Raw genomic sequence first — 15,171 nt, forward strand, 5'->3', positions numbered from 1 at the left:
GCTCCGCTCTGAACAATACATTCATTTGCGAGATGCAGTTATAAATGACGGTAATACCACAAACGTTGGAAGATTAACAATTTTACCTTCGTCATATGCTGGCAGTCCCCGTCATATGCATGAATATGCTCAAGATGCTATTGCGTATGTTCGTCTCTATGGTCGTCCAGATTTATTTATTACATTTACATGTAATCAATCTTGGGACGAGATACTGCAGCTTTTACTTCAAGGACAATCGGCGGTTCTTAGGCATGACATTACGGCCCGTGTCTTCCGGCAAAAGTTGAAATCACTGATAAACTACATTGTAAAACTTGAAGTGTTTGTACCATCTTCAAAGATACCACGATAGGAAGACTCTACAACGTTCACCCCACTCAATATGAATGCTTCTTTCTACGCCTGCTTTTGGTGAATGTACCCGGTCCGACATCCTTTGAGTATTTGAGGACTGTAAATGGTACTATACATGTCACTTACCGTAGTGCATGCCAAGCTCTGAATTTATTGGAGAATGACCAACACTGGGATAACTGCATCAATGACGCGTGCGAAACGTCAACCCCAAGTCAAATTCGTGCATTGTTTGGCATCATTTTAACAACTTGCTCTCCATCAGCTCCTACAGAGTTATGGGAAAAATATAAGTCAAAAATGTCCGAAGATATACTCCATCGAAAACAGTTAGAGACGTCAGATATGACTTTTGATTTTACATCAGAAATTTATAACTGCACTTTAGTTGTTATAGAAGATTTGTGCGTACGTTTGGCAAACAAACCTCTTCAGGATTTGGGAATGCCTCCACCTAACCGTATCGCTGCTGTTTCGACATGTGTAGAATTGGATCGTGAACAAAGTTACAGTACGAGTGATCTATTGTCGTATGTACAAAATAACATTTCCAAGTTAACGTCGGAACAAAAAGACATTTATGATACGATAATGCATTGTGTCGATAACAACGTTGGAGAAATTTTCTTTTTGGATGCCCCAGGAGGTACTGGTAAAACGTTTGTGATAAAACTGATTCTGGCATCAATTCGATCAAAAAATGATATAGCGTTGGCGATTGCGTCGTCCGGAATAGCCGCAACATTGCTGCCTGGTGGAAGAACTGCTCATTCCGCTTTGAAATTGCCTCTGAACTTGCATTCTACAGAAACTCCCACGTGCAATATTTCCAAATCATCTGGGATTGGTAAAGTATTGCAGCAATGCAAACTTATTATTTGGGATGAGTGCACAATGGCACACAAAAAATCGCTCGAGGCTCTGGATTAATGCTTGAAAGATTTGCGAGGGAAGTCGAGACCCTTTGGCAGCACATTAATATTGCTTGCGGGAGATTTCAGGCAAACATTACCTATAATACCTAGATCAACTCCTGCAGACGAAATGAATGCTTGCCTGAAAAATTCTAATTTATGGGCACACGTAAAAACATTAAAATTAACTACAAATATGCGTGTCCGATTACAAAACGATGACTCTGGTCAAACATTTTCAGATCAATTGCTGGCAATGGGAAACGGAAAGCTCCCAGTAGACTCAATTTCAGGACGTATACAACTACCTGCTGATTTCTGTAATTTAGTGACGTCCAAAAATGAATTGATTGAAAAAGTATTTCCGAATATTCTAACAAATTATAAAAATAATAAATGGCTAAGTGAAAGAGCGATTCTCGCACCCAAAAATATAGACGTCCACGAAATCAACAATATTGTTTTGACCAAGATTCGAGACCAGGCAGTCCTTTACAAGTCAGTCGACACAGTTTTGGAACCAAATGAAGCGGTTAATTATCCATCTGAATTTTTAAATTCCATAGATCTTTCAGGGTTTCCACCACACGTGCTACAACTAAAAATAGGCGTAGCAATAATACTTTTAAGAAATATAAACCCACCAAAGCTTTGCAATGGCACTCGACTTGCCGTAAAAAAAACAATGGAAAACCTAATAGAGGCCACAATCTTGACAGGGCCTTTTGAGGGTGAGGCTGTTCTTATTCCTCACATTCCCATGATTCCAACGGATCTGCCTTTTCAATTTAAAAGATTGCAATTCCCAATTCGATTAGCATTTGCAATCACCATTAACAAAGCTCAAGGTCAATCATTAGAAAAATGTGGTATAGATCTTAATACTGATTGTTTTTCCCATGGACGATTGTACGTTGCATGTTCGAGGGTCGGTAAACCTGACAATCTATTTATATGCAGCGACAATTGGACAGCGAAGAATGTTGTATATTCGCAAGTTTTACGCAGTTAATTTGTATTTTGGAACCAAATGAAGCGGTTAATTATCCATCTGAATTTTATAAATTCCATAGATCCTTCAGGGTTTCCACCACACGTGCTACAACTAAAAATAGGCGTACCAATAATACTTTTAAGAAATATCAACCCACCAAAGCTTTGCAATGGCACGCGACTTGCCGTAAAAAAAAACAATGGAAAACCTAATAGAGGCCACAATCTTGACAGGGCCTTATGAGGGTGAGGCTGTTCTTATTCCTCGCATTCCCATGATTCCAACGGATCTGCTTTTTCAATTTAAAAGATTGCAATTCCCAATTCGATTAGCATTTGCAACCACCATCAACAAAGCTCAAGGGCAATCACTAGAAAAATGCGGTATAGATCTTAATACAGATTGCTTTACCAATGTACAATTGTATGTTGCATCTTTGAGGGTCGGTAAACCTGACAATCTATTTATACGCACAGACAATGGGACAGCGAAGACTGTTGTATATTCACAAGTTTTACGTAATTAATTTGTATTGTATCTATCTATCTATCTATCTATATAAAAACGAGTTTTGTGTATGCATGTTTGTTTGTTTGTAAAAAGAGCGTTTGCATATGACGTCATTATTAGTACATACGGCTTTGTATATGGACAGACAATGGGAAAGCCAAGAATGTTGTATATTCGCAATTTTTACGTAGTTTGAAACACATATATAAATCTATCTATATTCACAGGTGGGACAAAGGGACACAACTACAATGGCGCGTAACTAATATGGCGCGTAACGACTTACGCTCGCGGGTGGGCTTGGGGGGGCACGAAGCGCCCCACCAACTAGGTGTTGGGGTGGCGCGAAGGGCCACCCCAACAGCTAGTAGGGAATATAAATGACGACCCTCAAAGAGAAAGCGACCGGGACAAAAGGAATGTTCGATTAGCAATCACCATCAACAAAGCACCGGGACACAAATGACGACCGGGACACAGGGATTATAAATGACGACCAGGACATGAGTAACAAAAAACTAAAAAAAAAAAACTAAAAAAAGGTAAAAACTACAAAAAAACTAAAAAGAAAAAAAACTAAAAACTAAGAAAAAAACTAAAAAAGCTAAAAAAGTAAAAAACTAAAAAAGAAAAAAAATGAAAAAGGAAAAAAATGAAAAATAAAGGAGAAAAACAAAACTAAAAAAATGAATGTATATACACACCGGGACACCGGGATACAAATGACGACCGGGACACAGGGAATATAAATGACGACCGGGACACAGGGACACAACTACAACGGGGACGCCGGGGGGCACAGGGGGATATAAATGACGACCGGGACACCGGGACACAAGGAATATAAATCACGCCCGGGACACTCAAAGAGAAATCACAGACTGGGACACCGGGACACAAATGACGACCGGGACACAGGTAATATAAATGACAACCGGGACACAGGGACATAACTACAAAGGGGACGCCGGGGGCACAGGGGGATATATAAATGACGACGGCGACACAGGGAATGGTCGATTAGCAATCACCATCAACAAAGCTCAAGGGCAGTTATTAGAATCATGAGGTATAGATCTGAATACGGATTGTTTTCCCATGGACCATTATATGTTGCATGTTCAAGAGTCGGTAAACCTGACAATCTATTATATGCACAGGCAATGGGACAGCAAAGAATGTTGTATATTTGCAAGTTTTACGTAGTTAAAAACATATCACAGGTGGGACATACGGACACAACTACAATGGCACGTAACTAATATGGCGCGTAACGACTTACGCACGCGGGGGGGCTTAGGGAGGGTGCGAAGCGCCCCCACCAATATATACATATAGATATATATATATATACATATATATATACATATAGACTACAAATTCTGAATCGTTTTTTAATGTCAAGTTTCGGTGTTCACACTTCAACTTCGATGATCTTTTTCAAACGAAAGGTCCTTGACAGTAGCAGACCTTTTATCAGAGCCCTTATCAAGTTTGATGGTGGTCTGGGAAATGTTAATAACAACACCACCCCCCTCCTTAGGGAAAATATGAGCAAAAAAAGCCAAATAAAAGCGAAGAGATGAATCAAAGTTGGCAACTCCTAGCCTTGAAGCCAGGGAAAGTTGCTCCAGTTGCTCCGATCCCCCATAGTCGACTCTGCCTTATTAGAATTTCTCCAAAAGTTTTCCTGGCATGATCTTTAGCCATTAGGTTACGGAACCTTCTTTATTTATTTGTGTTTTTTTTTGCGCCTATTCAAGGGGGGAAAATCAGAAGAATCAAAATCTCTAATTTGCCAAGAAAACAGAGATGGACAGAGAAAAACAAAGGATTGAGGAGTATTATAGAAAAGATGAAAGCTACAGAAACAAAAATAGACAAATAGTCACTAAAAAAAAAACATGAGGAAATACTAGGGTGAAGAAAGCTACCAAGAAAATGTCTGTGTAACATTTTTTATTTTTACTATAAAATATAATAAAAAATATTGCCCTCGTAGATAATATCAAGACATCATAACTTAAAAAACGATAATATATCCTTACTCGGCAGTTACTAGAGTGCTGCGGCTTTGGGACTCTCATCTGGAAAAGGAGGATCGAAGCTCAAATCGCTCTGTAGTAACAAAACATCCATTGTGGCACCTTAGATTCTACAGTTAATCATATACATATATAGGCTATTATTTTTTTTACTGTTTGTATTTGGTGTAGTTCAGTCGTATAATTTAGTCATCTATCGATTTATATAATCTTATATAATTTCGTCTGAGTCATAGATACCACATATGATACGATCACCAATTAAATGCATACGAGTGGGACGTCATTTAAGTTAAATTTGTTTTTCCTAAATTACGGCCTAAATTAACGAATTTTTGCAAAGTTGTGACCTATCTATATCGGTTTTCCAGGCTAGAAAATTTTACTGTGTCAATTTTAAGAAAAAAGTAGAGTTTATTTGGTTTTTTACTGTTCGTATTTGGCGTAGCTCAGTCGTATAATTTCGTCGTCTTGTATAACGTCACCTGAGTCATAGACACCAAATATGATACGATCACCAATTAAATGCATACGAGTGTGACGTCATTTAAGTAAAATTTGTTTTTCCTATATTACGGCTCCTAAATTAACGAATTTTTGCAAAGTCGTGACCCATCTATATCGGTTTTTCAGGCTAGAAAATTTTGTTGTGCCAATTTTAAGAAAAAAATAGAGAGCCATCGGCGAAAAAAAATACCGACAGCTGAGGACAGCTGTCACTTTCACACTGAGTAATTTCTTTTACGCTTATTTTGACAACGTCCTTCTTTTAGTCATAGTACTCTTTTTGTAAGCTATACCACCAGCAGTAGCTAACACCACAGGGAACTCCTAAAGTGCCCAATTTGCTTGAGTGATAATTCCTCTGAGCTATTATTTAGGATTTTCCAAGCAGGTATGCTAGAAAATTCTTAGGAAGTAGCTTTTCCTGAATTTTAAAAAGAATATTCTGATCCGTTTAATAATTAAAAACAAAATTTGCGTTTTCTACTGATAAAAGATCCCCTAAAGCTAAATATCTCTATCTCTGGCACAAAACACGAGAAACTACAAAGATTTTTTTAAGGTTTTAGGGAAAGTAAGCGGCAGCTTCTAATTTTATGCCCTTTATTTGCCCTTTTTTGTTTTATCCCCTTTATTTGGATTGCTTAGCCAAATTCTAAAAGCTACGGCAAGCCCACCTAATCATTTAAAAATAGTTTGGGCACAAAAACTAAAAATAAATTTTAATGGACGAAATAGGCTGATTCTTTGTGGTATCGAATCCCCGTAAGAACAAATTCTCTCGGGTGTTCCAAATATTTGTTCTCTAAAGTAGTGTAGCTTATATACATATTGGAAACAAAAATCTATTATTGTATATGTGACTTATGCATGCCATATATATTCTATCCATATACCGATTGTAATTCGTATAGGAATTTATGCATTAATATCTATAAAAAACACTGATACAAAAGTTGCGTTACATTACAATAATGGTTCTGTTTTCAGACACGGATACAGATTCAAGTTGGAAAACTGTAGTACCTGAAAGGGGAGGGGTCTAAATTTTTAAATGTAACTAGCTATTACTGGACTAATAGTACTACAGTGAAATGTTTACTGACAATTTTGCCTCTAGCAAAAACAATGTTTGGAAAACAATTATGCAAAATAAAACGATGCGTAAGGTAATATTCTTCAGTTTTTTTTAAGGGGTGAGATCCCCTCCTCCGTGGATCCTGTCCAGATACTTATTATTTGCAGCTAAACAACTAAACCACTTTATCTATGTTTCAGGCAAACATTAGTGCTTAGAAAAAGAGGGGAGGGGACAAATAACCCCGTCAAAATTGTTAGAAGTACAAACTCTGTAGGGACTTTAAAGCTGATAGTTTTTCCGGTAAATTTGGGCTTTTATTATTCTTCTTCTGTCACTGAAACTTACCTTGTGCACATCATAAAAAAATAATGAAATGATTTCAAAAATTGTCCCCTTTTAGTAAACCTAGTTGGAGAAACTAAAAACTCTTCGATAAACTTTCACAAAGATAGAAAAAATTAACAGTTCCTAAAACTGACACAGTCCTAGTAAAATATTTTTCTAGGCAAAAGCGGACTTTTGAATCTTATCTTGAATCTAGTACTTGAATCCAGTGTTTTCATTTTTCTTTTCAAACAATCTGGAAAACCTCGGCGATTTTCGGTAGGAAATCGGTTGTTGGCTCTGAGGTTTTGGTAGAATTTTCAGTAGGACTGTTTTTCATTTTGTGTTATGTTCTTGGTGGTATTTGAGCGATTGGCGAATAAAGCCAAAATTGTAAAAACTCAGAGAGTGATTTCAGAAAGAAAAGCGGAATTTCGTCGATCAATTTTTGTCAAAGTTATCTCTGTTTCGAAGGGGAACTCCGGAAGCAAATAGAGGCTCGAAAAATAATGAAATGTATATAATTTTGAAACTAAGCGTAGTTATATCTCGTTCAACAGACAACAGCCATGAGCCATATTAGCAACAAAGAATGACCACCAAGACAAAGTAACATTTTCCGGGGATTCAGAGATTTCTGTAGATTTTCGGTAGTTTCAGGATCTTCTTTTTTGTCCAGGGATGGATAGGAAATTTGATAGATCTTCCAAAAATTGGTAGAAGTGAAAACACTGCTTGAATCTAAACTGTCAGTGAGTTTTGCTTCAGGAAAAGAATAAAAAGAGGTAAAAAAAAAAATCTCAATTCCTTTTGGGGACTGTCTGTCAAAAATGATTAAATTATATTATTTAAAAGTGATTTGTCTTCTAGTCAAACATTGGTGCTTAGAAAAACAGCGAGAACAAATAAGCCCATCGAAGTCTCTAAAAGTGCGAAATTTGTGCCCGATTTAAGGTTTCAGTTTGCCAACCCTAAGCTTGATCTTGCTGATGTTGATAATTACTACTTGGCTGGTGAAGATTCTAGCCTGATGGATCAGGAAGAACTGCGACAAAAGGTAAGAAGATGTCACTTAATTTTGGCCTAAAATACGCTCAATTGTTTTAGGGGAAGAGATGTAGAGGTGGAATTTTATATTACGGAGTTCTCTGCGCGATCGTACAACTGAATAATTTATATGTAAATTTGTCGTCAAAAGAGGTTCGCAACCCTTGGAGTGGTTGACTCTTTTGAAAAGTCTAGTTTATTCGTGTTTTTATTTTGTATAAATCTGTTCCTATTTTTAAATGTGTCTTTCTTTTTCTTCTTTCTTCTTTTTGATACTCCATCGCCATGCATTTGTGTTATTGATGAGTTATAAAATACATTCATTTGTTCATTCATAATCTTTGCATGCATTAATATTGTACTCCTAATAGCAAATTGTTACACTACACATAATTACGCCGGCAAACATTTAGCTATGACAAGACGCGTTGCCTCTTAAAAGTGAATAAGACGCTTGGAGTTAAAGACTTAGCAAATGAAATGAATAATTCTCCAATAGAAGCTCTTAAAAGCTATAGGAAAGATAAATAAATACAAATAAAAATAAACATACTATTAGGTATTTTCGAAGACCACACTGCCTTTCCATGACATACAAATAACAGTTCAAATAGGGATAAATATATAAAAACCAGTACATAAATATATTAACAGCCATAGTATTTTATCTGCTGATGACGGTCACTGACAGAACAGGAATATTCAAAATTTTTCATCATTGTTTTTCACTGTCTAATAAAATTATTTATCCTCATTTGAACTTTTATTTGTAAAATATATAGTAAAAATCAGGATAGAAAAAAGTGCTTGATGGCTTATAATCATGATTACAGATAGTTTTCGGTCATTCCTGTCGGGTACGGTTTCTGACATTAAGTTACTGAACAGGGACATTTTAGGTCCCTAAATTGAGCAGAATATCGATGATTGTAAGTACAATTTCAGTAATTTTTTGGGTATGAAATAAACGCATACCTACCTACCTAAAAGTTGGCTTTGCTCCACAAGATGCTATCCCGGCCCGCTTTTTTATAGTTTAAGCCATTTTATGTTGATCTCATGTTTTCTAGTAAGTTAAATATTATTTTCTTTTTGGTTTCTTTTTTATTCTTTCTATCTGTTTACTCCACTTTATTTGCATTTCACAGTTGCTCATAAATTAAATATTATTGATAGAACAAATCTCTTCAATATTAAAGGGAAAAATAAATTCATTTGAAGCTGCAGTAAAGCAGCTTCAATATATTTGCAGCTTAAATATATTAGCAGCTTAATATATATATTAAGCAGCTTAAATATATTTGAGCAGCTTATATATTAGCAGCAATATATTAGCAGCTTATATATATTAGCGGCTTATTGACCTAATATATTAATATATATTAGCAGCTTATTGAGCAGCAATATATTAGCAGCTTAAATATATTTGATTTTTCCAAATTGTTAGTTAAACCGCTGTGGCATAACGGCCAATAAATTGTGCCTCTAAAATCTAAGGAATAATTACTATGCAGGGGCTTCTGAGATAAATAAGGTCAAGAAACTGGGGCAGTTTTGCGTTGCTGTATTGGCCCGAGACGATTTTAGGCGAAAAGATGTTTATTCTTAAGAATCACTATGACAAGGTAAGTGGGACGGAATTCGTATTTTGGACTAAAATACAGGACAAAAACATACAAAAACTAAACTACAATATACTTAAAACAGGCTAAATCACGCGACGAAATGACAGAAGGAATAGTTCATGTATTAACCTTTGTGTATAAAATAAACCTCCATACTTTAAATCTTTTTATTATTATTGTTTATTTTTAATTTGTTCAGGTTGTTCGTTTTCGCTATTGTTTCTATTTCTTAGGGTTGTCGTTACCTTGGGATCATAATATTATTCACTTTTATGGAGTGTGGTTTACTCATGTTTATTTCTCGGTACATGGTTTCACCCTCCAACTCCTTATACCATATATTTGTTATCATTGTTACTAATGCACCGCTATTGGTTTGCTACCGATTGATCTTTTTTGTGTTTTTTTTTTAATAAATCATTGCTGCTATTAAGAAATTATTACTATAGAGGGCTTTATATTGCGATAAATTGCCAGTAGTCGTGGTAGAAATAGTATTAGTACAATTTAAGCGTTTTAAGTTTTAAAACCATTTTCGAAGACATCCATTAAATAGCCAAAAAAAAGTCATATTTAAATGTTATTTTCGTTTTGGAGGGAGGCCCAAATAAAGAGCACATGTTTTCTAGTTTAACCTGAACTTTAATGTTAGCTCTCAACTCTGTATCCTACCCAATTATTTTCAATAAATGTTTTTCTGTTTCAGTTTCTTGTGATACTCCTTGAAACCGTAGAGATAGTGTATAATCCTTCAACAGTTGAACGACTGGCCGACCGAAAAGCTGTTTCCAATCTGATCCCCTACATAAATCGAATGAATTACCAAAGTTTGGTAGCATTCTATCGACAAGATTTGCCATCTCCTGTGATAGACAAGCTGGCCTCAGCTCGGTAAGATGCTTTCCTTGGTTGGTTTTAGTTTTCGCTGGTAGTTTGGTAATTCATAAACCGAATGAATACCAATGTTTGGTAGCATTCTATCGACAAGATTTGCCATGCCCTGTAATAGACAAGCTGGCTTTAGCACGGTAAGATGATTTCATTGGTTCGTTTTAGATTTTTACTGGTAGTTTGGTAGTTTATTCGGTAATTCATAAGCCGAATGAAATACCGAAGTTTGTTATCATTCTATCGACAAGACTTGCCACTTCTGTAATAGACAAGCTGGCCTCAGCACAGTAAGATACTTTCCTGGGTTCGTTTTAGTTTTTCAATTATAGTTTGGTAATTTATTCGGTAAATCATAAACCGAATGAATTACCAAACTTTGATAGCATTCTATCGACGATTTTCGCTATCTTCCATGATGAAGCCTATTTGAATTAAAATCAAATAGTAGTGGGCATCGAAAAATGAGGTATTTGTAACTTACGAACGGGTGATCAGATCTTAATGAAATTTGATGTTTAGAAGGATCTTGTGCTTTAAAGCTCTTATTTTAAATTCCGACCAGTTCCTGTGACATTGGGGGGAGTTGGAGGGGGAAACCGGAATTCTTGGAAAACGTGAAAATTGGGGTATTTTATCTTACGAATAGGTGATAGGATCTTAATGAAACTTGATATATAGAAGGATCTTAAGTCTCAGATGTAGGGGGTTGGACGAGGGAAACAGAAATCTTGGAAAACGCTTAGAGTGGAGAGATCGGGATGAAACTTGATGGGAAGAATAAGCACAAGTTCCAGATACGTGATTGACATAATTGGAACGCATTCGTTCTCTTTGGAGGAGCTGGGGGGTGTTAATTTGGAAAAATTAGAAAAATTGAGGTATTTTTAACTTAAGAACGGGTGACAGGATCTTAATGAAATTTGATATTTAGAAGGAATTCATGTCTCAGAGCTCTTATTTTAAATACCGACCAGATCTGTTGACTTTGGGGGGAGTTGGTGGGGAAATCGGAAATCTTGGAAAACGCTTAGATTGGAGGAATCGGGATGAAGCTTGGTGGATAGAATAAGGAAATGTCGTAGATACGCGATTGACGTAACCGTAATGGATTCGCTCTCTTCGGGGGAGCTGGGGGGAGGGGTTCAGAGCTTTGGCGAGTTTGGTGCTTCTGGACGTGCTAGGACGATGAAAATTGGTAGGCGTATCAGGGAGCTGGATAATTTGACTTGATAAAGTCGTTTTCCCAGATTTAATAATCTGGGAGGCTAAAGGGAGTGGAAAATTTAGAAAAAATGAGGTATTTATAACTTACGAGTGGGTGATCAGATCTAAATGAATTTTAATATTTAGAAGGACATCGTGACTCAGAGCTCTTATTCTAAATCCTGACCGGCATTAAGCCTCTGATTTTCCTTTTAAATCAATCTATTGATTCTTAGAATTTTGTTAGAGCTCTTACCATATCAGCTCTTGGCTCTTAGCTTTTCTGGCCTCGTCACAAGTGCCATATGAGCTCTTAGCTCTTGTTTCACTGGTAGGTAGTTTGATAATTTAGTCGGTAAGTCGTAAACCCAATGAAGTACCAAAGTTTGTTAGCATTCTATTGACAAAATTTACTGTCTTGTCTAATAGACAAGCTGGCTTCAGCACGGTAAGATGCTTTCCTTGGTTCGTTTTAGTTTTTCACTGGTAGTTTGGTAATTTAGTCGGTAAATCATAAACCGAATGAATTACCAAAGTTCGGTATCATTCTACCGACAAAATTTGCCGTCTCCTGTAATAGAAAAGCTGGTTTCAGCATAGTAAGATGCTTCAACTTGGGTAGGAAACAATTATATAATTGTTTTAAAGGTATGTTTGCAGATCATATTTCCAGTTAAGTAATAATTTTTGCATCGGAGCCAGTATCCTATGTTTGCTTCTCGCATCGTCAATAATTACGTTATTCTAGCCAGTGAAATAGAAGAACATAAACAAAACGTAAAAAAAAACACTAAAATAAATAAAAACAAAAAATTAAAATAACTGCTAAAATAAAAAAAAAACTAAAATGAAAGAAGACTGACCCTCTGCATCCAACGGTGAAAGGGTATGTGTTGCGTGGAGAGGGTTTTCTTTTATTTTAGTGTTTTTTTAACGGCTTGCGTTTACTTATTTTAGAGATTATTTTTTTACGGTGTGTTTTATTTTTTTATTTCTGGGCGTCGGCGGAGTTTTCGGCCACAATATTTGCATTGTTTTTTTTTTTCAGTGGCTGAAAATATCCTTGTTTATTTCTGTATTACGCACATATTTTTCTCAATTTTTTTATAATATAAAATTATTAATTTTTATAATTCTTATAGAAATTTAATATCAATTTTTTTTCAAATTTTTTAAGTAATTATATTTTATTTCTCAAAAACCGATGTCAAACAAGTGAAACTGTTTGGTTTACTTTTTTGACAGACACCTTCAAAAGACTTCTCAAAAATATTTGGTTTTTATGTTGGTTTTATCTAATTTTTTTTTGTATTTTTTACTATTATTATCGTCAATTGTTTGGGTTCCAGTGTAGCCGATGTAGTTTAAGCTGAGTGACTAGAATACATTTTTAGAAGTTGCTGGAATCTTTCCCATTCTCTCTCTTTTTATTTTATTTTTGAATATTTATTGCTTATTAGTTAATAGTATCTGAATCTTTTCCATACTTTAAGGGCTATGGAACCTATGTAGGGATCAAGAACTTGCATTTGCACCAATCCTGCTATTGTTGTTATTGGTTGGAATGCATAAACTGTGTTCCTACACACCAGGGCTGCCGCTGGTCTAGAACTGAGTATCTAAAAATTCATTTACAAAAAAACCAATGGTCTGGAATATATTAAATAATAATTGAATAGAAATATTTTTGAATAGAAAATAATTTTTGAAATTTGCACTCTTCCGAGAATCGGGAAAACAGGAGGAAGTGGGGTAGCTAAAAAAGAATGATTTTTTAACAGGAGGAAGTGGGGTAGCTAAAAAAAAAATGATCAGGCAACTATCGCCGACCACATTTTAAAGTATATTTAAAGCATTCTACATTTTAAAGCTTTCACATAGACCTTGTGTCATTTTTATGTTGTAATTGGCACACTATTTTTAATACAGTTAATTCAGATATTCAAAAGATATTATGCATTTTATTAAACACTTAACACATTCCTCTTCAAGGGGCCTTTGGAGCCGAGCACTGTAGAGCCGTGATTCCTAACGTGGGACGCAGGCCCCACTGGTAGGACATGGCAATATTTTGATGGGTCACGGGATGGAAGTGCACCCTTCGACTTACTAGACCATAGAGCCTTAATTAAAATAAATCACGTGAATGATGTCACATTCCTATGCATTTTAAGAGCCAAAAAGATGCATGATTGTTTTGCAATGACGCCATACATTTTATAAAAGGTGTTTTATTCAGACAACGTTTTTCATCCGTATGAAGTAAGCCGACCCAGAAAAAGATACCCAATGATGACCCAAAAGAAGATACCAAGTTAATAGCCTTTTAAGTATCCTTCAAGTGAATACAAGTAAAATCCTGAACATCAAAATTCAAATATCCCGAGGACAGAGTCAAGATTTCAAAAATACATAGGTGCGGCATGGTCCAAAATCGGTTGGGAGTAACCGAATGCACACTTACGCTTTATTCACTCATCTTCTGTTATGTCAGTGGAGCAAGTTTTTCTATTGTTCTAGGATCTCTAGAAGAAATTACACTCACTGCTGGTTTTTTTATGCTTCCTCTAAAAGTTTATGAGCATGTTTTCTTTTTAGTTTTCCCTTAGATTTAGGCAAGTCTCCTCTGTACTCCGAAACAGTTGGTATACTACTCCCGACTGGGGCTTATCGGATGCCTTTGGGATAGTATACCACAACTTTGCACGTTTTTCTGCTTTTTTGACCATAGGACACTTGTCCCATACTTATTCAAGATTTAAGTCAACCCAGATTCAAACTTCTAATAATAGCATCTACTCTTAAGGATCTACAAAAAAAATTAATAATTTAACCAATTCAAATTTTTTAGGAGCTTATTCCTGGATGCAGTGGCAATATCTGGTTCAAATCCTGCAGCTTTATTGATTCGTGATTTAATAAAAGCAGGAGAATTACCAGAGTTAGTGGCTGCCAGAATGCTGGCAACTCTGCCGGCTTATATCAGACGGTCTTCGATGGCTCTTGTGTCCGAGTTCTCAGTAAGTAGTGTAAAATAATCATTTACTTGTCAACAAAAACATTTGTAGTTCACTAATCAACTTTAGGATTGCCACAAAGAATATTTTTTTTAGAAATGTGGTTTTTAGGCTTATTTTTATGTGTTTAATATGTTACTTATTTTTCCTTATGTTTTTATGTTTTTTGTGATTTGTTTTTAAGACTTATTCAGGATTTTTTGTTCCTTATAATACGTCTTGGGGTCGTTAATTTAAATTTACAGTTATTTCTATACAAGACATGAGAATCAAACTTATATCCTAAGTTTTTTGAAAGGCTTTGTTCGATGTCTCATAACATAAAATCAAACAAAGTCTTTTTAAATATTATTTGCTAATCTCCCCTTTGAACAGTTTCAAAGTTTGAAGTGTACCCGAGCGATTTTTTGTGGCTATCTCCTAGACATTTATGTGGTTATGATGTTTATGTTGACAAGTTAGGGTTAATTGTCTTATTTTAGCCAATTTAATAGATATTTTATATTTTTAACTTCATAGGCGGGACTATATTAAGGTTTCTAAGCCTTATAGTTGATTTGGTTTTCTAATTAAGTTTATTCACTTTTAGTTTATTTTAGTTAATTAAAAAAGCCGAATTCATGTGTTCCAAAGTTGTTTTTTTTTTAAATCTAAGCTTG

The 15,171-nt window shown here is 35.5% G+C and overlaps 1 protein-coding gene across 1 annotated transcript in view; it reads left to right on the forward strand.

The window, feature by feature from the left end:
* The window catches only part of LOC136043889 (uncharacterized), a gene marked incomplete in the record, with an annotated part of 113,453 nt that overhangs the window by 41,916 nt on the left and 56,366 nt on the right, over nucleotides 1-15,171 (forward strand). Inside the window, 3 exon segments of the mRNA XM_065728909.1 lie at nucleotides 7,600-7,786; nucleotides 10,108-10,292; nucleotides 14,347-14,515. Of these exon segments, the coding sequence (XP_065584981.1) occupies nucleotides 7,600-7,786; nucleotides 10,108-10,292; nucleotides 14,347-14,515 (541 nt within the window).

The sequence above is a fragment of the Artemia franciscana genome, chromosome 2 (assembly GCF_032884065.1).
Source record: "Artemia franciscana chromosome 2, ASM3288406v1, whole genome shotgun sequence".
Lineage (NCBI taxonomy): Eukaryota > Metazoa > Arthropoda > Branchiopoda > Anostraca > Artemiidae > Artemia > Artemia franciscana.